Genomic DNA, 25250 nt, shown 5'->3' with positions numbered 1-25250 from the left:
TAAGGTTTGTTTCTGTTAGTGTATAAGCCATTAGGGGAGCATCGCAAATTAATTTTTTTCAGTCTAGAGAATCAACATGGATCTCAAATCCTGATTGCCTTCCCTAGGCCAGAAGAGTATCAATTCTTAAATTAAATCTGGGAGATAATGTATCACTGCAGTAATGTGCTTTTAACATGCAGATTTGCTCCGCCTTTATCAGACAGCAAGGGGGCACAGAAAATGTAGCAATTATCTGATCAAATGATGTAGCTCTACTACGTTTTTAGGACAAGCTAGGTTTTACAAGCACCACTTTATCCCACTCTCTCATTTGCTCCCCTCTGCCTGGCTCTGTAGTGCCCTCTACTGGTCCCAGGCTGCAGGTGAAGGAACAGAGCAACAATGCCGTCCTCGTGGTGCGGGAGCCTCCGCCTGTGGATGAGCAGCATGGCTTCATCCCCAATACAGCCTCTACTGTCAGAAGGAGAACAATGCAACAAGTAGGTTTAAACTCACACAGAGAATTGGCCCACATACTGTACTCTGTGTTGTGCCTCACACAGCCCACAGAAACTATACAGTGACATGAAAATATTAACAGTTTTAACAGTATTTTTGTTTTGTATGGTAATAAAATTTATTTTCGATTGCATGGGGAAATTATATATTTCATTAGGTCTCTGCTAAATCTTTATCAAACCAATGTCAGTACACTGCAGATAAGTGGACCATTTTTTTTAATATTGTGGTGCAGGTGAAGTGCACACAGTGTCAGATGAGACACTGAACTACCGTTTGACTGATCTATCGGGAGTCTATCAGATCTATATGACAGCTCACACGGTGGCAGGAGAAGAACGAGCCAGTCCACATCAGTGGGTTACTGTAGGTAAGAACCAACACATGCACTGTCATTGCTTTAAATAAAAACTTTACATGGCTGCTGTGTTCCTTGTACTTTTGTGTGTGCTCATGAATGAATCTGTGTATTTGTCAGAAGACGACTATTCAAAAAGGACCATCCTGGTTTGCGTCGTCCTTCCTGTGTTCATTGTGGTCTTGCTCCTCATCCTTGCTGTGTGTAGACAGTGAGTGATATTCTAGCACTTCAGTTGTATACCAGCAACAATATTGTGCAAAATAAAAAGTCTATGATTTTCGGAAAAGTGTTAAGTGTCTCCAAACAAGGCAGAATAAAGCAGTTGATTCAACTTATAACTAGAAAAACTGTGAATTTACAAGGTAACAAGGGAAGTAGTCTCATCTTTTAGGTATTTTTCAGATCATTAGTCTTTTTATAAGATGACCAGAACTCCAGTCGCCTTTAACCATAAAAAAAACAATATATTAAGCAATATATAATAATGTGAAATATAGACTGAGACCTCTTTGAGTAACTTTGATTAAATTGTCATAATTATGCATCATGTGCAGTACATGTCCATGTTGTACAGGTTCACCTACTCGCAGAGAACTATCCAGTATTGGTGATCACCAATACGCTCTAATGAAGAGCTGTAATGTAGCAGTTAAGTTCCTTAATGTATGCATGAGGTATACAATTTAATTCATTTCTAGATTTTAGTTTCAGCTACATTAGCACATGTTTTTAATACATAAGAGTGATATGAGAGAATAAGAGTGGAGTGCAGTACAGCAGGAAAAGCCCTTATTGCAACTGTCTTTTTATCTCTTCTGGCCTCCTGTTCTCCAGCCCAGGTTTCTCTGGCTGATTAGGAGCTACGCTGCTAATAATGCAAGCTGTTTATTTGAGGAGAATAAATGCAAAGTGGTTATGTACAGTTAGACAGTTCTGGGAGGACACATAAAGTTAATATGTTTTTTTATTTATCTTGTGTTTTTCTGATGTTTTTTAATAAAGGTGCTGTGCACAAGCAAAAAGTAGATGCTTAAAGTATCAGAGTTGCCTGAGTATGAGTGAGTGTGAGACTGAGAATGTAATTCTGTGTAGTCTATTGCATTTCAGCTGACGCTAAAAAAGCCCACAGCTAACAGTGTGACTGGTACCTATTATTGGCTAAACGTGGAACTGTATAACACTGCTCTTTTTATCATAGCTTAGACAAATGCTGAAATGTGTAATTTGCATTGACAATATCTAATAGGCCCTAGCATACCGCAATATTGGCTATCTCAGGTTAAAGATTATTTTCTTTAGAAAACCTGCATTCAGCTAGCAATGTTCATTTGTTCCAAAGATTAACAAGTCAATGTACAAAATATTTGCTGTATTTAATGGCCTGCTGAACTTTATAGTCTGTTTCTTGTTGCCAGGATAAAGCAGACTATCTGGCCTCTGGTTCCTGACCCTGCACTCAGCAGTCTGACCTCCTGGATCTCCAACTCTGAACGCGCAACAGAAAGCTTCTACTCTGAGGAAGTGGATCACACTTCAACTTCAAAAATAACAAATGAACTGCATAATGAAGAACACTGTTGAAGCTCATTGTTTTCCATTTGGAAATATATGTGCATCCTCTAAATAATTCTAAATGTATGAGCATGCATAGCTAAAGAAAAGCACATGGGGATTCTTGGTGAACCTTTGTCCTTTTGTTTGTTTGTTTTACTTTATGACCAAAATAATAATAGTTTCAGTGTACATTTTGTGTTTCTGTGCCATCACAGACAATTTGCCTACAGTTCAGGCAATTTTGTAATAATAACATTTCTCCATTTTCTATGTAGTCCCTTGTGTTTTAACTCCGAATTTCACATTTAAGGCAGCACTGAAATGAATATGGCATCCTTTAAAACAAGCTAAGAACACATTACACTGTTAGTTTAGTTTAGACTTATCATTTGTACTGTTGTACAAGGTGAATACAGGGAAAAGCTTCATGGACAGTGAATTCAAATTTGACTTAGTCCAGAAAGGACCATCTTTTGCTAATATGATGGCGGTTCTTTGCTGGCCATGACAACAGACAACTATACATTCTGATAGGAATATTTTATTTTTATTTAATGTTTTTTAATTTTTTTTTTTTTTGCAAAAACAAGTAGTAACTAAGTAAGTAAGACATCACAGAGACACTGAACAGGTGACATGAACCATGCCACAGAGAGCTGCAGGACACACCAAGGAAAAAAAATCATGCCTAAAGTCCCCCTCCACTCAAAAATAGTTTGATTCTTGTTCCTAAAGTTGGATGTTTGGGCTTCACTGTGCAGAATGAAGTATGTAGTTTGACACTGGAAGTATTAAGCTATTTAGTGTTAAGTATTTTGTATGCAAATTATACAAGTGGTGTACAATGGGCTTTACAGTAAGACATCTTGTGTCCAGCAGGAACATTTTCCAAATCAACAAAATTAGCACATTCACAGATTCTGGAATTTTTAATGAGGTAGAATGAGTAGATGTCTTTTTAAGGATTTTAATGTAGAATTTTTTTTTAAAGGAAAAGCAGATCAGACACACATTATTGTTTCAAGCAGACTATTTTATATATGTCTTAATACATGTATGGAGGGGATATTTAAAGATCAGTGCTATCAGTGCAGATTCTTGTCATTTTCTTATTACATTTAATAACAACTGTAGTCAAGACCTATTCCCATCCTTTCCACCCCAGCCTCAGCAGTTTCAAATGTATGCCATTCTCCTCTTATCTATGAAATTACCCAGGAGATTAGTTTATGCTCACTCAAACAAACTGAATTTACGTAGAGCATATTCTCAACATTAACTCAACAAGCCATCTGCTTGTTGGTGTTATTTTACTTCACAAAGCTAAACTAGGTTGCTAAAATAACAAATATGATATTAAAAGGCATTCCCTTATGGATTAGGACTATATTTGTTAAGTTCTTTCTTGCAAAATGTCTGAATAAATCTGGGAATCTCAACCCTGTCTATAAGTCTAGCTTTGTAATTTACAAAAAGAAAAAAAGAAGTTGATGCTTTACAGAAGGTTAATCTGTCATTTTACTAGATATTCTGCTGAAATGAGCTTGCTGTTAAAAAACAACCAGAAGGGGGCAGAGGGTTCTCAGTTTTATATGTGTTCATTGTACAGTTGCACTTGTGTCTCCATACTGTTCCTTTTTTCCTATATTCTTCTGTATGTTATTGACATTTCATTCATGTGCATGCCATCACGTTTGGCATTGGACATTGCTGGATAGAATCTTATTTTAATACATTTAATTCTACCGTTTGCTAACGTGCAGGAAGTCAAATAAAGCTGCAAGACAGAGTTTGTGCATGTAAGATTACCTACTTAACTCAAGGCTGCTGAACTAATAGACTTTGGGGTAAACGTAGTGTTAGTCATGCAAACAGAGTTAACTGTTAATACACACAAATGACTCTTCTATACACATGGCACGGTGCAGCTAGCAAGTGGTGGCCTGGTATTGACTGCTGGTGGGGAAACATCCTGGCTGCTTGGAGCAAAATAACAGTGTGGCCCCAGAGTCATGCTGGTGTTAAGTCATGCTAATTTTGCTACAGTCCCAGCAGGGCTTATAAAAGTCTCCCTGCTTTTTTAGGGCTAGAGGTTTTGTCCTCTATATTTTTTAATCACCCACCAAGTGTGCTCAGTGTGGGTCCACCTCCCAGTGCCATGAAGGTGTTGACTAATATGTTTGGACCTTATTAGGAACCCGTTTTGTCAGCTTCAATATAAATCTCTCTCATATATGGGAAGAGGAGTGCACTCTGGGAAAGGTTAAGCTCTCAACGGGACTGAGCAGTTCAAGTGTTTGTCCTGCCGGGCTTTCATGGGGAAATTGAAGTGTATGATGGGATGAGATCATGTAGGGCTCTCATCTATGTGAAGATTTCAGAAATGGGGGCAGTGCTGAGTCCTCAATTAAAGCAACAGCCCTATTGTATTGCCTTTTAAATCCCATGATTGTATGTTCTTGATTAAGTCCATATTACCTCAGTTTATAAGGTCAGGTGTAATGACAGCCATTTGTTTCAGGTATTGACTTTTCCCCCTTTTTTTTCAATTTCTTTTAAGTATTTTAGCCCTGACAGAGCAGTTTGTGACTGGTTTACTGCTGTCAGGCGCCTCCTCCTGGTTCAATCCTAACAGTGTCTGAGTCCTCTCTACTCATAAGACATTTTTCTAACAAGTTGGTTTGCAAAATATAAAGCAAACCGCTGAGAGCTTTTCTGTCTTCCCCTTTGCACGCCTGTGCGTAAAAACTTGGAGCCTGTCGATAATCAGATAGCCAGAGAGGAGCCAGACGAGGAAGTTGGGAGGAGGGACCAGTGCAGTGGCGTGGTGTGTGTGCTGAGAGAAGACTTAAAACTGGATTCTCCGGACGCCTTCAGCGCCGTGAAATAGGAGGATCTCTCCAGTTCTGGTTTTGTACCCAAAGCAGTAATGCGCGCAAAAGGGCCGCGTATCTGCTCAGAAACTTCTTTTTAACACGCTGTCTTTTTAAGAGAGTCACACACCTATGCTGCCAATGACAGCACAGGTAGAGAAGAGGATCCCGGAAGAACTCGTAGTGCAGGTTACCAGGTTGTTTTCATAGCCTGTACTTTTATTTCAAAGCGAGCAAGCGCCGATGGACTTGTTTAGCCTTTTGCAAAAGTAGTTATTCTCTCTTAAAGTTGTCGATTTGAAAGTAAGTAAACGGGAAGAGGATGAAGGAGCTGAGGAAGAAGAAGCTTTACGTGGTGATGGACGTGCTGTGCGTTTTTGTTGGTAAGTTATGGACACTAAGTAAGTCAGCATAATGCGTTGTTTTATCTTGTAAATGCGCCTCAGTGTTATCAGCCAGAGGAAGAGATGACCTTTGTGGTGTTGTCAGCAGTTTCTTGCCTGTCTCTCAGTGTGTTTGTGTGTTTTGCACATGATGACAGCAACTCAGGAATTTGTTAAATAATAGGAACTCAGCTATGATTGTTTATTTACGCCCTTAAAATGTCAATGAAACATGTTTTTAATGAGACGAAAGATCCTCAGGACAGTATAGAGGCTATTTTATCCCAGTCTCTCGTTTAAAAGGCAAATGAGGCAACTGATTTCCATACCTGAGTCCAATATTAAAGAGCAGCCTTTTTGTTTATGCAGGATCCCAACTGCAATGTTGTCCAGGCTGAAATGTGACATTAAATTGCACAATGGCCAAACACAAGAGGAAATATTCTCATTCTGCTCACAGGGCTGCTGCATGCTCCAATCATACTCACCAAAAAACTTTGCAGGACTTTACAGAGCCTCAGGAAGCAGAATGTTTGTTTATGGAAATTTGATATGCATGTGTGCGCCCCGCTTATTCCTCATTTTCAATATTTTGTCTGCCAGGAATCTTCTCAAGAATGTCCCCACTTCCCACATACAGTCCGTTTCTCAAGATTTTCCTTCTACTTTGCTCCACTGACCATTGTTTAGCATTTAATTTCAGTTAGGAATGTTTTGCCTCCTCCGCCTGAGCAACCAACAGATAATGACATGTTGGAAAATGAATCATATCAGTGACACATATTGTGGTTATAGTTGTCAACATTTGGCTTTTGCCATTAATCTTCAATGGGGTTATTAAAGGGTTATGGTTAACCCTTTAATGGGTTAAATGCATATGGAGGACCACAGGTGTCATGTGAAAGCATTCAAGTCACTGATATCTAATTGGATAGGAATTAATCAGATATTTTACAAATTCATTAATTAATCCATTATTACATGCATTCAGTTACTAGAGATTAATTTGTGGATGTATACATGGGTAATAAAACATATTCTTACAAATGAATATTAATCCATCAATAAATAGGTTACATTGATATAATAGTTTAAAGAAACCAACATAAAACAATCAATAAACACAGCATTTAGTAATTAAAAGGCTACCATAATAAATAATGGGATTTCTAGATCAAACAGCTTTTTAACCATTTACATGACACCTTTGGTCCTCCATAGTGATACTGATAAACTTCTGATAATCACAAATGTGAGTCCACACCACCACCCTCAGGAAAAGTCCCAGAGGTCATGTGTTTATGTGGAATGTACCACAGTGGTGGAGCATTGGTTTTCTGTATTAATGCCACAAGCCCTAGACAGACGTGTGTTGCATAATGGTCTGATGTTCGGCGGCGTGTTCATCCCTTGTTGTGTCAGTACTGGTGATAGTGGTAAAGTTGGAGGGATGGTGGCTCATGCATGTGCAGATCTGCTCTGCTGTGCACTTTCAGCTCCCCCCTGGCTTTTCAGAGAGCTTAGGGGTATTTTTCCATCTCTGGGAACATCCACAGACTGCTGAACTTGATAAGCCTCACCATTTCGCTGTCACAAGTCTGGGATTAACGTCTGGGTTGGGTTGGTCGGTCAGGTCTGGGTAGCTGCTGCATCCCACCCTTTTGCCTCTCCCTTCCCTTTTGCCACCCACGTCACCTACCCAAATAATCATCAAGTCAACCCCAAGCTTATGTAAGGTTGGCCCAACCATGTAATAACAACATGGTAGAGCTTGTAATTATGCTGACCATTAGCCTATATGGAAACAGAGGCTGAGTGGGGTTTTGTCTGCATTTTGGGACTATTTACATTCTTATTGTAGATCAAAAAATTTATCTAAATCTACAGAAGGCAGATATTGCGATTGTGACATTATTCACGATTAATGGGAATGATAATCTTTGCATCACAAATTAAATTTTCCCTGAAAAAAAAAAAAGAAAAAACAATATCGTGATGATATGACATTTTGGGGGGGTCTTACATCTGGAGAACAAGATTTGTAGGCCAGGGCATTACTATAGTACTTTAATATAAAGCTGTTTTGTCGCACATTTAACCTTTACCAAAAGAACTTAGCAATTTGGATATTGCACTTGGCCATTTTTGGATCTTGATCATATTTCGATTATTTGTGCAGCCCTAATCTCCAGATGCTGAAGGTTCTCTTCTCTATTATCTTCTTTACTTTCCTACTCACTGCTCTTCAATGGGAGCCTTTTGTTTATCTCCACTACAGTCACCTTTACCTCTAAATATTAATCTCCTGTTCTCCACTTTGGCAGCATACTATATCTCTCTCCAATCATCTTTTGTTGTGAAATTCAAAAGCCAAATAAAAGCAGCAGATACTATCACAAAGCAATTTTTCTGGCATGCTGTCTGTCACTCACACCCTGCCCTGCCTGGGTCAAACCAAACATGAATGTTATATGAATAGATGTGCCTCCCTCTATGTTCATACAATGTAAAACACAACCACTGAAGCTGTTCAAGGAGAAATCTGATGCAAAATGGCTGCCTAGAGCCAAGGAGTCTTGTTGTATTATCTGTCTAGTTTATTGTTAAGAAACCTGTGTGATTCATTTTGAGGGATATTTGAGCTGTTTCAATATTTGCCTCAGTCTTGTATTTGTTGTTCATTGTGAGCTCTTGACCTCCCTCTCCCACCTTCTCCATTCTTTCCCAACTGTATCCCTCCCTTCCTCTGTGCTCCTCCGTCGGTGTAAGCCTACACTCAGCACAAATAGATGGTGGGTGTTGGCTGAGAGCACAGAGAGGAAAGACCAGGGTTTAACCTCTCCCTGCCCACAGCTCGTATTTCTAGGTGCAGTACTGCAGGTGTAAACTTTGCAGGAATCAGAGGAGGAGCGAGGTTCACAATTCTGCACGATTCGGGCGCTGCTGTAGGCAATATAAATGGCAATGAGCCGCATGTTATTAGTAATGTGCTATATACTCCGAGTTAATAATATGTGACTTAATGGCTGTGGCATTGGTGCAACACATGCTCACACTTGTTTTTCCATGTGTGCTCTGTGTTGTGCCGTAAAGTATGTTGTGATAAACCAGTTCTGTTAAAAGTCTATTATGTCATGTAATTACAGACACACACATACACACACACACACACACACACACACACACACACACACACACACACACACACACACACACACACACACACACATGTTTACTCTATTCAGAGGGAGTGCTAGAAAGATGACACTTGGTAATAGTATTTCATCAGTTTATTTTGTCTACACCAGAGGTCAATAGCCTCTACTATCATAAAACCTCTCTGGAGCCCTGGATTTTTGAGCCTTAAAATGCTAATTTCTTGCCACAGATCAAGCATACATATAAGCCAGCAGAAAACAACACAAATTCTATATTATCCTCAGAGACTTTTTTGGGGGGGGATTTTGAAATTCATAGCTAACCTATCTAGGCAGACTCAATACTAGTAGCCACTGCTATTGTGGTTTGACAAAACATAGAAGAAAGGCGGCAGGTCAAGACCTAAGGTATGACCCACATTTTAGTACATTTTAGTAAACAGAACTTTTCATTTTGAGTTTGTAATGGCAGTTTTTATTTTTACAGTTGGAGAATATAAAAATCCCTTTAGGCTAACAATGATAAATGAAAATGTGGAGCCACTGGAGAGGGGCTAAAGAGCTGCCTACCCCGGTCTACACACGGTTTTCATTATTTAATTCCATATTAGCAGCTTGTTATTGACTGATACATTACCTGACACAATAGAGTTTGCTCCCAAAGCCCCAGAACTCTAAAGGAGTTACTACGCATTTCCTCCCATTATTTTCATCTTTTTACATGTAAAAATGCCCACATTCTGTTTTTTGACCTTGTTGGATGTAGGTTAGAGTTTGTTGGTGATTCAGCGTCGTTGCTGCAGTGTCTCCAGGGAGCCGGGCCTCTCATGCGGTCGTGTTGGGAAGACTGATTGTCCCGAGTTCTCAGAGAAAGGCAGTGAAGACACTTGATGGGAATCGTTTTCCTCAGGAGAGCTCAGTCATGGAAACTGAAGCCCTTTGAACAAACAGGCACATCCCTCTGAGAAATATGAGCCTAGTTTATTTTTTCTTCTCATTGTTGTTTTTCTAATTATCGTAATTGTACGAAAGGGGTTTCTGGTAAACTGGTGAGTCTATTATCAGTCATACTTTAAAGTGGATGAGGATCTTTTGTCGTGGTCGTTTTTTAAAAAACAAAATCATTACCACATTTGTTCTGAGACATTAAAGCCGCATCCCCCAGTCAACTCAGTGGACTTCAGAAACAGAAAAATAAAATAATTATTATTGTTTTTAAGACATTGTTAATGGGGAAACTGACAGCTACCACCTTACATTGTTATAGGTTTCATGAGAAATTTTCTTAATTGCTTTCCACAGCAAAACAGCTCACACCTGCTGTTCTCCCAGCACAAATGTACCTTTCCAGATGACTAAAATGTAGCAGAAGTACCTGCAAACATGTTTATTCATTCCAGTAAAGTCGTAAAACATTTGCATGCAAGAAAGGCTGATTACAAAATGTGTTCATAATTTGGAGAAACACTAACAAGATCACTGGTGTTAGACTTAGTCCCGTTTGCACTCAGTTTGGGGCAGCAGTAGCTCAGTGTGTAGGGACTTGACTTGGGAACCGGAGGGTCGCCGGTTAAAGTCCCACAGACCACAAAATATGGAGTGTGGACTGGTAGCTGGAGAGGTGCCAGTTTCACCTCCTGTGCACTGCCGAGGTGCCCTTGAGCAAGGCACCTAACCCCAAACCTGCTCATGAGGCGCCGGTAACGTTGCAGCCCCATCACTCCACCATCTCTCTCCCCTTTGCATGTCCACAAGAGCATGATGTGTGCATTTCAGCCTGTGTTTGTGTATAAAAAAGAGTGAAAAGAACAATTTCAGGGGATCAATAAAGTATATCTTCTTCTTCTTAATTATACCGAAGCATCATTATATAGTTGTAAAAATGTAAGATACGACACAGCAACACATGTACTTCACCACCATTCATGATATTTCTACAGTTTAACTCCTGCAGACCTCTATGGTTTATAGGTTTAAACCTGTGTGGCTTACTTATTTGACCCCCTCCAGACTCTTTGATTGCCAACCCAGATTTAGCTGCCCTCCCACCACTCGTACGACCTTGCCCTCCACCCTGTCTCCTTCTGCACTGCTTGGAGCTAAGCATGCGTAAATGATGTACAGAGCGAAACAGCAGGATTAAAAATAAAGAATGGGCAGCAGCAGGATTTGGTGTGACTGGTGAAGTTGGGCGTTCCTCATGTGAATTAGAATTCCAGAGGCCAACGCCGGCAGAGGTTGTAGGCTCAGCACATACCTTCCACATTAGTCAGTCCAGAAGTCATAAAGAAGGAGAGTTTAGTTGTTTTGTTACTGCAAACCATCTCTTAAAGGGCTGTAGCATCACCTATGTTGTTACACCAAAGAAACTTGTTGCTATAGGTGTCTTGCTGTCATTTCAACAAAACATGTTTGAATTGGAGGGAGGAAACAAAAGAGAGCAGGAAAGAAAACAAAGTGGAAACACTGACTGTAGCTAAAAGGAAAAAAATGCCCGCCCCTGTCCTCGTCCACAGTGGAAGGGAATGAGGAGTTAGAGGCATAGTCAGATGGAGTAAATGACTCAAGAGTGACACAGGGATGAAAACTAAAATAAGCAAGGAGCAGTGTTAATGCGCAAGGAAACGAGAGCTATCCGCAAAAGGATAAGATGGATTGAAAGGGAGCAGAGAAATGCAGAAAGAAGCAACTCGATGAGTGATTTCCACGCTGGAAATACGAGAAATGAGAGTGGAAGAAATTAAAAGGCAAATGTTCCAGCTGTGACCCTGGAGGAAAGTTTTAGACCAAACACGACAGCCCAAGGGCATGAGAACACCCTTCGCACACACACACACACACGCAGCTTTACACGCCTTGAAAATATGCATAATGAAAAACCAGACTGTGTGTTTTTCAAACTGAGGGGAATAATTGTCCGTCCACATGGTTTTGCAGGTGCAGCAGGTTATGTCAGAGAAACCAGGGCAAGTAGGTGTGGGAGAACTCTCTAACCATTGGAACAACTTCCAGATGATTGCGGCAGTTTGAGTGCAGGCCTCGACCTTTCTCTAGCAGGACAGGCAAATTGAAATGTGAGAGAGGACAAAGACAGAAAAACAACTAGAACGAGAGAGGATGTGACGAGCCTCGAATCTCAGTCCCAGAGTGCGATTGTGGTCCAACTGGTCCTGCGTAATTGCACATCTGCCAGCTAAATAAAGCACTATCCCATTGAGGCCTCTATATTTACAACAGAGGGAGAAGTGTGTGGGAGGACGCCGCGATCAAGAGAATGACAGGCAGAAAGATGGAGCGGCAGAGAGAAGAATGAATGACTTTGAATAAGAGAGAGAAAAAAAACAGAATGGAGGATGTGAATCAGCAGTGGTGGAAGGAATGAAGGAAAGAGTGCAAATATCTTCTTACACTGACATCTTTGTTTGTCCCTGGTATCACTTCATGCTAAAAATCTTCCATGATGCTCTTCTGACCCCTTTTGACACACTGTCGTCATCAATTGCTCTCTGTTGCACTAATGCCCATTTCCGCAGGGGGAGACACTGAGGTGCCACTGTGAATGAAAGCTAATTTGCAGGTCAGGCAAATGACAAGCCTTAAACTTCCCAAAATGGAACGGAAGCCTCTAAAACAGGCTTTTTTAAAATCTGAGCTAAGAAAGCCTGAGCCCGGCATCCTGCGACTTCAAACAGGCTCCCATTAGAGGAGATTTCTGACTGGCAGCTGGAGATTAGCTTCCTGGCTACATTCCAAACAGGCAGCGTTTCCCTTCCTTCCATCTGTAGAGGCAGGTGTCTAGAAAGAAGGTTCTCCTGTATCCTGAATAAGTACTTCCACCTCCCCCCTCTAACTTCCCTCCATGTATATATGTTCCTTTGGGTTTTCTCCACAGTAAAATCCGCCATAATGTCTGAGTTTAGAGAGACATTGCTTGGTCTTTAAGTGACTTAGTGTCTCTAAGTCAGTTCGGGTTGTGGGGCTGTCTCGTGGTATTCTGCTGATGGGTCTATTTTTGCCTGGGAGCTGTTTGTGTGTGTGTGTGTGTGTGTGTGTGTGTGTGTGTGTGTGTGTGTGTGTGTGTGTGTGTGTGTGTGTGTGTGTGTGTGTGTGTGTGTGTCTGCTTTTCGAGAGAGTGGCTGGTTTGTTTCTTGCAGATATCTATCTACAGAGGCACTGCTCATGAGACACATTGACACTCCTCAGGATGTGCATCCGTTATGCCCATGAGGGCATTCCAGACTCTTTACATCATTTTATTAGAGCGCTTTTATTTTCATCCAAACTTGTAATTTATGACTAACAAGTGTCAGCTGAATTAGTGCTTTATTTATGAATACAGGAATAAAAACTTCATACTTTTTTACAAGCCTGGGGAGGGTTGTTTAAGGCCAGGTGCCCTGACTTCACTCAGTCCATGAACCATGTGGCACTCTGGCAAAATCCAAGTTTAGTTAAGAGGATTTTGTAAGTGCAAAAAAAACCTCCTAAAAACCTTTAGTGTATGGTAACATGTAACAGATTAATACAAATTATACTCAAGAATGTAATGTTTTTGATGTACATTCAAAAGCTATTTAGCCTTTCGGGAGCTTGTTAGGTGGAAAAAATGTAGTATATTTCATTAGCTGCTGGCACTTTGAAGCTTCTCACTTAATTTCTCTCACCCTCCTCCTGTGATTAATGGCCCTGCTCTGGCAAGTGTTAAAAGCTTTATAAAACAGTTTGAAGTTACTATACCATGTGACTCCAATGTAGAAATAATTATGTCTTTCTGTCATTTTAAAGTGACATTTACCATGCTGTATTAAGTAAATAAACATTCCTCCCTGACTTTGTCCAGGCCAGTGTTACACAAACCTTTAAAACCTGCTGTTATAGTTATAATATGTGTTAGTATCCGGTCAAACAAGTCTTTCCTTTGCTTTTGTTTGCAGCTGCACTTTGTTTTTAATGTTGTGGTAAAGGCAAACATTCCACACTGTATGAAAAGTTTGTGTCGGCTGACGTAATATGTTGAGTGGAAATGAGAGATTTTATGTCATCGTGTCTCCCTCAGTTATAATATAATATAATACTAAGCTATGTAAAAAAAGAAGTGTTTATTTTCATGTGTGGTAATGCAAACACCCTGATGATAATATGTTTTCAAATAACGTTTTAAGGTATTTGACATGCTGTGTAAATTTCATCTACGTCCATACTGGATATATAAGCAGTCTGGAAATGTTTGAAATAATATTTTGAAGAGAGCTAGAATCAGGGCGGCCATTGAAAGAAACTGTGCAGAGAAATACGACTTTCTGAGCAGTTCTTTCTGTTTTCTCACAGAGATTAAATATGTTTTTAAAATCAAGGCAATTGCACAGAGATATTTGGTCCTTATATGTCAGAGTAGTAGTCACAATAATAACTCCTGTAATGACATTCTATCCGTTATGGCTATGTTTGTTTTTAAGTTCAAACACTTGTCAGCTAGGATGAGATGGAAAGGTAAACTAGAGACAGTCTGCTCGGTTTCTAGCCAGCCGGAAGCAGGATGCAGGATACAGATGCAGAAACTGCCACCCAAAAGCCACATCAGTAAATTCATATTGGGGCGGCTGAGACAGGTTGTTAATTAAATGCAAGAGACCTTATATTGTGCTGTTGTGACAAACAGGATTTTGGTGGTGTTAAGAGGAAAATATGTTGAATAAGGCCTTATGCACCCGGTTTACCACGTCCTAACATGGCGGGTACATGTGTAAACAGTAGGCGTCTGGTGGTTGGAGGCCAGTGGGATGTTGTCGTGCAGCGACAGGTGTCATCCAGCTGCTGCTGTTCACAAGGAACCAAGAGTGTAGGGGAACAAAAAGGGGGGAAGGTGGAACAGATATATTGGACAGGTGTTGGCTGCTGAAATTGCCTATCAACACTAAAATTAGTTTGTTTATTAGTTATTTATTTATTCAAGCGCTAGCTGGCACAACCTCAGATTGTTAGTTACACAGGTAACAAGCACAGGGAAGTTGCCATTGGATACTGTTTGGAAAATAGTGGAAACTTTCAGAACTGATGGTAGCAGCATCTACGCTAACCTCTTTTGCAGCCACCATTGTTGTTGTTACTTCTCCCACACATCATCGATGATTGATTTTTGTACAGATTAACCAAAAAAGATATAATGTTAATTTGTAAGCTATAGATTTTTCTGGTAGGAAGATTTCTTTTACCTTTTGTAAAGATCCAGGCTTGCTGCTTTCAAGTCAGAGGAAGGCAAAAGTGAATAATTTTTTATTTCAGCCTGAAGTTTTGTTTTGTAATTTGCATTGTGAATAGGTGCTGAAACCTGCAAACACAATTTCAGTTTGGTGGTGTAAACCCTTCATAAGACAGGTGTATTTTTACTGAAACCTCTTGTGTTGAAATTTTGAAGTTGGGAGTTGTGATTCCTCCCTTTTTCAAATGTCATAAAAAAGATTAGATTAGATTTGTGTATGAATACCGTGTTGAAGTCAGTTGAATTTGTGTTTTCTCCTTCCCTGTTTGTCTAGTCTAAACCCAGCTCCTCCAAGGTCGGGTTACCAGGAGTCCAATGTGCAATGATGTGTTTATCCTATAGAGCGCTATTGTTTATTCTCTTCTCAGCACAAAGCTTCTATTTTGCTGCTGCCTTCCTTACTGAGCCAATAAGACTCTTTGTCTGTATAGTGTCTGTGTGGAACATGTGTGCAGTTGGCATGTCACGAAACAATGTCCGCACTCATCTCATGTCACCTCGGATATACGCGATGTCAGACGAGAGCAAGACTCACACACTGCACGTCATCGTGCAGGTGTCATTGTGCATTGTTGTTTATTGTGAATCACAGCATTTATTAGGGGGATTTCTCTGATTCATTAGTTAATTTGTGCTTTTTACTGACATTGAAAGCTTCAGCAGTTTTAGTAATTTAGTATAAAGTTGTTGTTTTTTTCTCATAATGAAAGTAATCTCAGGCCATGAGCTGACGTGTCTCACATCAAAGTATTGACAAAATTCAAAGCATTAACATGTTTTACTTATACACAAGACACAAGTGCCATAAGTTTTAGTATTTTTTTTTTGGTCAGTATTCATACATTTACAGTAGGCTGTTGTTTCATAACCATCCTGAGAGGTTTCAGGGTGGAACTGAACCCGATGTTCACCTCAGCTGAATCCTGATCCACCATCCAGTTGTATATTTTCCTTAAGTCTCAGTCTTCAGTGTGTGGACTCTTGGTCTCTCATCAGTCAGTCTTGCTGGAAGTCCTCCTGGAATTATGTCAGCTGCAGACATTTTTTAAAGAATGGGAGGGGTGCACTGCTCATTTACACAGGAATGTAATACTATTGGTGAGAGCGCTTTTCAAGTGTATGCAGTGTTTTTTCACGGCTGTTTTTCTTGCATTTAGTATGTGGCCATATGGCATTTCCATAGTGGCCCCAAGACTGTCTGTCTGCCTATTATGAATAGTGGTAGTGGATGTCAGGGTGGAGAGTACATTCCTCAGTAGGGCTGCAACTCAATTTCCATCTATTAATTAATTGTTTAAGCTGTATATGAAATGTCAAATATAATGACAAATACCCATTACACGTTACCAGTACCCTTTTTTCCGCATGACACTCAAAAAACCAAAAACAATCATTTTACAGTTAAATAAGATGGATAATTACAAGCAATTTTTGACTAAAATGATAAATGAACGATCAAGTAAGGTCTTCTCCCATACACTGTGTCTACTGAAGTCTTACTTCAAACTCAAAGTATGAAACGCTCACCACTGTAGGCTTAAAAAAAGAGCAGGCTTATGGTCAGTTACAATTGAGTCCAGTGGTGAAAAGTTTTCACTGCTGGTGGAAAAAAAATAACATCCATAAGAACCTCTCAAACTCCTTGCACCGATAGTCTACTTCTCTGCTGCTCATCTTTATAGAAACAAATCTGCCTTCGACGCTCTTTCAGTCTCTGACAGTTTAAGAAGAGTTTGACTTTAAACAGAGAGAGCATCTGCACAATGTAATAATTAGCCTGTTTTCACATATGATTTCACATATACACATACTTGTACATCTACAAAATGCAGTGAAGTGAGTGTGTATGCTGGTACGAGAGAGAGACAGAGAGGAAGAGGGTGAGTGAGTATTTTTGGGATGGATGTTTCCATATATCTCAAGGACATCATTCGTGCACTCAGGAGCCTTGAGCAGCTATATTTGGACTTATTTTTGGACAGAGCCACATCATTCAAGAGAGCTGCAGTTGTGTGAGTCGTGTCTGCAATAATGTGTGTACAGTCTTGTTTATACACTCTTGTGTCTATTGGGCTTGTGTGTGATGTGTGATTTTTTACATATGCCCACATGTCTGCGTATATAAATACTATTTTGAACTGTTTATTTTTGTAATTCCTTGCTGTGCATTTCTACCCTGGCATTTAAGTACTGAATGTTTTTTTCTCTTTGTGGGTTGTTTTCATCATTGTGATTTGAGACCTTAGACCTTGAGAGAAAGACAGAACGAGAGAGAGAACAATTTAGCTATCCTTAGAGAAACATTTTCACTTCCCAGCTTTGGAAATGATGTAATGTCTGAAAACCTGCAGAAACTGAGACAAATATGTTATTGCAAAACATTTTTTTTCTCAAATATTGATGACCATTAACTTGGATCAACCTTGTTCGTGGTCTGTGTGCCCAGTTATAATCTTAGCAGAGACCAAACATTACGTATCTCTGACAACATCCAATGCATAAATTTAATTTCACCAAAAGCACAACTTCTCCAAATATGGTGAATATTCTGAACAATCTCATCGGACTTCTGGTTTGTTTTCTCCACAGCGGCACTGCCCTTCATCATTATGACCATCGTGTTCAAGCCATATCAAAGAGGGGTTTACTGTGACGATGAGAGCATCATGTACCCCATGAAACCAGACACCATCACCCATGGCATGCTAGCGGCTGTCACCATCTCCTGCACCATTATCATTGTAAGTTTTCATCAATCTCCCCTCTGCTCTCACAGCGAGTTTCATTACACATCACCTTTGCCAAAATCATGGAAAGTTTACGGGACTTAACTCATTTAACAACATCCTGTGCTGTTTGCTCCATTACTGAATGGCTTTTAGGAACTGAGGAAAGTGTAGATGTATTAGGAGGAAAAAGTTGTTTCGTTCTAATGAAGCGAAAAATTGTGGTGGTGGGAAATGGAACAAAGTCTCAAAGAAACTCTTTTCACTTTTCCCTCAGATCTCCTCTGGAGAAGCTTATCTGGTCTACAGCAAGAGGATTTACTCTAATTCTGACTTCAATCAGTATGTAGCTGCGCTGTACAAGGTAGTGGGCACCTTCTTGTTTGGAGCAGCTGTTAGCCAGTCTCTGACCGACCTTGCCAAGTTCACCATCGGTCGTCCGAGACCTAACTTCATGGCCGTGTGTGCCCCAAAGATCTGCACGGGATACATGCAGAGGATCAACTGCACTGGCAAGCTTCAGGACGTCACAGAGTCAAGGTAGGAGGAGAACATCTCAGTATTATACTTGTGTCATTTAAATTTGAACACATTTTATGTGATAATGATGCCAACAAGAGTCTATTGTTTAAATATACTGAATGAAGCATTACATTTGTTTCTTTCTATTCTCCAGATTGTCCTTCTACTCTGGTCACTCCTCTTTTGGAATGTACTGCATGCTCTTTCTAGCGGTAAGTACAGCGCAGAAGCTTAAATCCATCACTAAAAGTCCTAAAATACAGTGTAAATATGCATCTCTATGTACAGTAAACATGCAAATATCTCAGTGTGAATCATGGATAACAGTCCCCAGATGAGCTCGTCAGCCTTATGCATTTGGATCTGTACTCAAGGGCTAATTGTTGAGATAGAGAAAAGGCTCATAGAGGCGGTTTGTGCCAGCGGACATAAAAGGACAAGGCAAGAGTTCAGAGGAAGAATGTGTATACTGAGAGAAGTGATCTGGAGGCCTCTGCTGCCTTTTTCCCAGCAACGACGAAGGCAAAGCATGTGCTGTGTTCTGTCTTCCAGGCCTATCCAGTTCATTACCCCTTGGCCTCATCACTTTGTGTTAAAAACCAGGCACCAATTCTAGGCAGCAAGCTTCAAGAGGCCAAGCAAAGCGGCATTGTTCAGCTCAAACAATATTTGAAAGAAAAGACATTTCCAGCTTGCATCCATTCCTGTCTGTGGCTCAGTTCACACTCTCTGTTTTGCCAGGAAAATATTGCAAACAAATAGAGCTAAGCTGTGATATCTAGCCTGTGTCCTGCAGTGTTCGGTGCAGAGTGTGGCTGTGTGGCAGGGGGACTATGGTGTGATGCCAATGTTTGCACCTTCAACAGCAGCCCAGCAGAAGCCCAGAGAAGTCTGTACTATTGCCAGGTTCATAATTTTTTGGCGGCCGCTGTTTTCCAGTAAAAAAGGGGTTTCAGTCCATAGTGGTTATAAATTAGATTCGTACTCAACACCTTTTTATAGAAATCCAATTTGAGTCATACCAGCCACTACTTTTGCATTAGAGAGACATAAACTCATGCTCCAAATAAATTTACCTTTTTATTTTTGGTTTGTTTGAAGTGAGATACCATCTGAAAGCTGACAGTACAGCGAGCTGTCCATTTAAACAAATATAGAGATTACTTTTGCAAAGCAGAAATTTGACTGCTGCATTACTTCACTGCTTTGTCAGCATATTTCATCACATTGTGTCAATGCGAAATGCTGCAGATGTTGTTCCACACACAAATTACATTCTCCTAACCTTTTATGGTGTGATAACCTTTTAGGGGGCTTAAAACCACTTACATCTTTTTTCAGTGTAATTACAGGTTGACAATAAAAGCAGAAAGGAATCCCTACATAAACATGTTTCTCCCATCTTTTCTCCCCTCAACCCTCCCACGATCTACCACCCTCTGCTCTCCTTCCACTCTATTTCCCCCTCCAGCTTTACGTGCAGGCGAGACTGGTGGCTAAGTGGGCTAGACTTCTCCGGCCCACCATCCAGTTCTTCCTGGTGGCCTTTGCGGTGTATGTGGGTTACACCCGAGTCTCTGATTACAAGCACCACTGGAGCGACGTGCTGGTGGGGCTGCTGCAGGGAGCGCTTGTTGCTGTGCTCAATGTGAGTCTCCAAGACAACTTCTTTCCAAGGGCAAACATTGCCAAACTTAAGAATTTCTACATGATATTTCCATGATGTAAAACTGTCATAACTTCTGATGGGATCTCCTATCAAGATGCTGAGCTGCTCATTTATACTGAAAATAGTATGATGTCATAGTGTCAAACAGTTATCTCAACAAATCATGCTCACACAGAAAATGAAATGTTCTGTGAAGTAGCTCCAGCCCTCGACCTGATGACATCTTAACTCTGAGTCTTACTCCTGTGGTTTCTGGCTTAAGGAAAGGCAAACATGGGCGGAACTGTCCAGATCATAAGAAATATTATTTGATGGAAATCTTTATACTCCCTTTAAAGCGGAAACTGAAGAATCCATATTTAGGCTTTATTTCAGTCTTGCAGTAAAATCCATATAGACAGGAGGCATGAGGGGAGTGTGATGGCTGCAAAGTGTGACAAACCCACACACTTAGACTGGCATGTTCTCAGGCAAGAAGTCCATTCTCCTCACTTCATCCAGCTGGGCTTCTTTATTGTTTGGCCACTTCCCTGTTTTGAGTGAGACACTGTCAGCACCACCTTGGAAATTGTGTGTGTGTGTGTGTGTGTGTGTGTGTGTGTGTGTGTGTGTGTGTGTGTGTGTGTGTGTGTGTGTGTGTGTGTGTGTGTGTGTGTGTGTGTGTGTGTGTGTGTGTGTGTGTGTGTGTGTGTGTGTGTGTGTGTGTGTGTGTGTGTGTGTCCATGTATGATTAATTGGGAAGTGAGCCCAGCCTTCACAGTGCTGTGCGCAATTAGAGACCCTCCTGGGCATAGCATTTTATGGCCTACAGGGGTTGTGCCTGCTCTCTGTGTGTTCCTCTCAGATGTGTGTAAATGTGAGTGTCACTTAACAGCTGTGCACAGACCTGTCCAGACATATGTTATCACAATTTCCAGCCCAGCCCTTACATTGTATCCCTTACATGCTTATACTCCAATCTCTGTGGGAGAAATATCCCAAAGTGCCAAAGCTAACCTTCTCTCTGCTCTTTTTTCCTCCTGTCCTCTGCAGGTGCACTTTGTGTCAGACTTCTTTAAGAAGCGTCCTCCACGTTGCACTAGGCCAGACACAGCTGATAGCGAAGAGCCAGAGAGGAAACCCAGCCTGCAGATTGCAGACTCCGAGCACAGCAACCATTACAACTATCACCACAATCCGGGGCCTGTGTGATTGGAGGTGACGCTAGGGAACAAAGGCTGCAGCCTGCAGACCCCAAACCTGTGTGATAGGGTCCAACTCTGGGGCCTTCAACCTTGATTGTGCAGTTAACAGTGTTTAGTGCAGGGAATAACCTGGGTCATCTGCGGTCCTGACTCTGTAGGCTGCCTGCTGCAGACTCCTTATGCTATGTGAGAAGCCCTATGAGTGTGAGATGTTAAATTAAGTGTCTGTATGAATTCTGCAACCAGCTCCCTCCTTCTGTATCAACCACTTACACCCCACCTACTCCCCAACCACTGGACTGACTGAGGGGGCTGCATCCCATCTACAGGTGCCTAAGCCCCCTCTCAAAGACACCATGATGACCTCCTTTTCTCCTATAAGTGAGAGAGGGGCATATTGTTTTTAAGACATCATTGTTGATGTTGAAGTGTATATGCTTAAAGCTGCATTAAGCGAAAACCCACAGCAACAAAGCTATGATAGAGCTATGATACACTAAGCGCTTGTGGCTAATGTGTTACACACAGCAGAAACAGAGGAACATGGACATCCAAACCTGAGTCCTTTCCTGCCAACTGACAAATGAAAGTCTGATATTTGTTTGTCTTTATGCCACAACCTCTGCTCTCTTTGGCTTGAGATATAGAAATGATATAGGAAACAGCTGTCCAGAGTTTTTATGTAGTGGATCAGTGAGAGTGGTTGGGTTTTAGCCATATGGATTGATTAAGTGGAACACCCTGAAAGTGCCTGAAAACTGCAGAGATGGGATGATGTTGATTCACAGTGGGATTGATAGTACTAGCAACTCTTTTATCACCAGAAATTATTTTGATGTCAAATATATCGCTTAATGGAGCTTTAACAATTTTCGTATGTTTTAGATTTTCTGTATGTAGAGGACCAAGTGTGTTGGCAGTGATGAAAGAAATGTAAGAATAAGGAGAAAGAAAGATGAGAATGTTTATAGGTGTTGGTAAAGGCACAGTTTATTGATTGATTAGCTTCACTTAGTGCACCTTAAACTGGCTACACACTAGAGGAGTTTTGCAAATCATAACAATTTATTGTAATGGCAGCCAGGACACAGTAGAGGAGCAAAATTTCTCCATATATCATGTTATCCTGTTGGCAGAAAGGCTCACAAACTAAAAACGTCAGCTGCAGGCCACCAAAAAGCTGCTTTGAAACTTTGAGACTTAATCAGCTTGCCAAAGCAACATTCAGGGGTAATCCCAGGAACCCGAAAAACACGTTTCTGCCAGCTCTTGTAACTGCCACACAAACAGGTCTGGGTTATCTACTCTGACAAACAATATAATGTTTTTAAAAGTGACTATACAAGCTTGTCGTGCCTGGTGACTCACACTACATTGATCAACTCTGATTCACACTAGTACCAGTGATTCAACACCCAGCAATTATCATTACTGGCAACTCAAGTGTCATGTTGTATCACTGCCGAAGTGTGTCCAGATAGGAGTCTGATTTGTTGAATGATTTTGTAAGTGCCTACTTATAGGACATAAACTGAGTCTTAAACTTTAAGGCTAGACTTATGTCAAGACTAGGTCAGATTCACCCTCAACATTAGTGATGCTTTTCTAAAATGTATAAATTTAATTGTGGAGTTGTTAATGATTTATGTTTCCCCTGTGTGAAATGGACTGCAGAGGAAGAAACCATTGATGCAGCTTTAATTTCAGATTTTATGTGTCATACCACTACTATATTGCCAATCAAATATTAAGAAATTTGGCCTCTACCATGTCTTCTTTTTTCTGTTTTTATTGTGTTTTGTTATTTCTCAAAAAATAATAATCAAAGAAGGATGAGACAACCATTTTGAAAATGGTGTTTTAATTTATTTTAAATACAAGAAGTTCTTTATTTACTCTTACAAGGTTGGAAATGCCAGCGCTGTTAAGATTTTTGTGCAATCACCCCTGCTTGCCACTATGAGCCACAAATACTGTATATACTAATGCTATGAGACATGCGTGAAGGATGTATATACATGCTTGTATGTTTTTATTGTACACTTTTAATTTCACCTGTACAGTCTGCTTTGGCCCATGCCTGCTACGACTGGCAGCGATTGGAGTTGCCACACAAACGGATCCAATTCCAGGTCCAAACATAAGCCAGATGCCTTGGCAGAGCTTTTAAAGGGCTGTTGCAATGATAAAGAGTTACATACCCAACTGTGTTTTTGAAGCTAGTAACGCCGTTCCCACTTCAAAGATTTGTCTGTGTTCCTTTTCCATTTCCTGTGCTGATAGATGGGGTTAATTTGTGAATAAGGTCTCCTGTATAGTTCTTGTACAGCATGCAGACCCCTGGAAGACCGACAACAGATCAGACAGACCCCAAACTTGATAGGGGGGAAACAGGAAGACAGAGAGAATCTCACCTGGTAGTGATTGTCAAGCCCTGAAGCTGAGCTGGGACTGGAGAAAGGCAGGGTACTTTAGGGGGTGGGGGGTGGGGTGTGGGGTATCCCATGGTGAACCTCCGTCCCTGGGGTCTTCTACACATTTAAAAAACACAAAATTACAACAAGAAACAGCTGGAACTGGTTGCGGTGAAGTGCTGTGCCAGCCCTCTCCCCTGCTCCATACATTTAAATCATCTGTGTATTACTACAGCCAGACTAATGGCCCAAATGAGGATGAGGATGAAGAAACGTCACAGTGTTTAATTCCCCTCCAGCTTCATGGAAAGCAAGGTTCTCAGCTGGTGATGTGGTTCCATGTGTTATTATGCTTTATTGAATTAGTGCCTTAAAGTAGGAACTGGTTGGCTAATTTCCTGTTTATATCAGCTTGTAGGTATGATTTATGTTGTTTGATTTTTGTATATAGATTATAGACTCTAAACTAGAGAACTTTAAATAAAGATATAATCCACATTCAGTTATATTGTTTTGTTTTAATTTATACATTTAATATCACTCATGTTATGATGGAATTACTCCGGTCTTTCTACAAAGACTTGAAGCATAATCTATTTTATGTCCACAGTTCTTGATAGATGGTGATTGTGAACACATGTCGAGCAGAAAGGGATCATTGAAATGAAAAATGCTTTATAACAGCATCAGGATTTCAAGATGTTCTTGGCGAGTTTATTGTAATCTTGATTAAAAGCAATTCTTCAGCCCAGAAGTCAGAAGGTCAACACACTTGAAATTGTTGTACAAATGCGTGGATGGCACTGTTGGTTTCTTTTAGTTTTTACTATCTTCAAAGTGAATCCACCAACTTGACATATTGCCCCTGCTCTCAGAAACCTGATAAAAGGTCACATATTTTTTTCACTCAGTGTTATTTCGCCATGCAAACAGTTTTGTTTTTTTCAATTCAGGTTTTAAGATATCCATCTTCATAAAAGTTCCATTGTGCAACATTTAGGAGGATCAGTTGGCAGAATAGAATATAATGTGCATAACCATCTTTTCATTAGTGTATAATCACAAAAAAAAAATCGTTATTTGTTTTGTTACCTTTGAATGAGCCTGTTTTAATCTACAGACACTGCGGGTTGCCTTACATGGTGTCTGCCATGTTGAACCGCCATGATTCTACAGTAACCCAGAACGGACAAATCAAACACTGGATCTACATAGGGCCATTCCCATTTCACAGCCACTGTATTTCTCCCTCACGCTTGGAAGGGGAGGATGAAGCAAGGGAGTTGTAGTAAATGCCACTAAATACACACTGGCTCCTTAAGATTAGTGCATCCACCTGGTATAAGGAAGGTAGTCCATAAACTTTGGAAATTGTACAGTAATACGTCTTTCCAGAAACAGTCAGAGTTGCTCTGACTGATCCATAGTTTTTCCTGTAATTTGAGTGAACTGATCCTTTAAAATCATACATTTGAGAATTTATTTTCCTGTTCAAGCTATCATTCCAGCAGGCAATATTTTACATTGTGTGGGGAACACAATTCCCTTGCATTTTCTTTATTTATGTGAAATGTGAAACCAAATTTGCTTTCTGTTAGTTTGCCAACAACACAGGTTCAGAGACAGATTTACATGTATAATGTTAA

At 40.5% G+C, this 25250-nt stretch overlaps 1 protein-coding gene and 1 long non-coding RNA gene across 2 annotated transcripts; both read left to right on the top strand.

Moving 5' to 3' along the window:
- The first annotated feature begins 367 nt into the window (after positions 1-367).
- LOC127350278 (uncharacterized) lies at positions 368-3860 on the top strand. The gene is made up of 3 exons (XR_007880541.1): positions 368-482; positions 737-871; positions 2278-3860. It is a non-coding gene; the product is annotated as an uncharacterized LOC127350278 (long non-coding RNA).
- A 1334-nt stretch (positions 3861-5194) lies between these two features.
- On the top strand, positions 5195-24106 carry plpp2b (phospholipid phosphatase 2b). Its single transcript, XM_051376758.1, has 6 exons — positions 5195-5672; positions 17679-17830; positions 18093-18355; positions 18492-18549; positions 19809-19985; positions 21039-24106. Exons 1-6 carry the CDS (start codon positions 5612-5614, stop codon positions 21195-21197), a joined length of 870 nt encoding a protein of 289 aa, XP_051232718.1. The 5' UTR covers positions 5195-5611; the 3' UTR covers positions 21198-24106.
- Positions 24107-25250: the final 1144 nt, after the last annotated feature.

Source organism: Dicentrarchus labrax, unplaced genomic scaffold (genome assembly GCF_905237075.1).
Source record: "Dicentrarchus labrax unplaced genomic scaffold, dlabrax2021, whole genome shotgun sequence".
NCBI classification, from domain to species: Eukaryota; Metazoa; Chordata; class Actinopteri; family Moronidae; genus Dicentrarchus; species Dicentrarchus labrax.
Note: the sequence above shows the minus strand (reverse complement) of the source record. Positions and strands in the feature narration are given on the sequence as shown.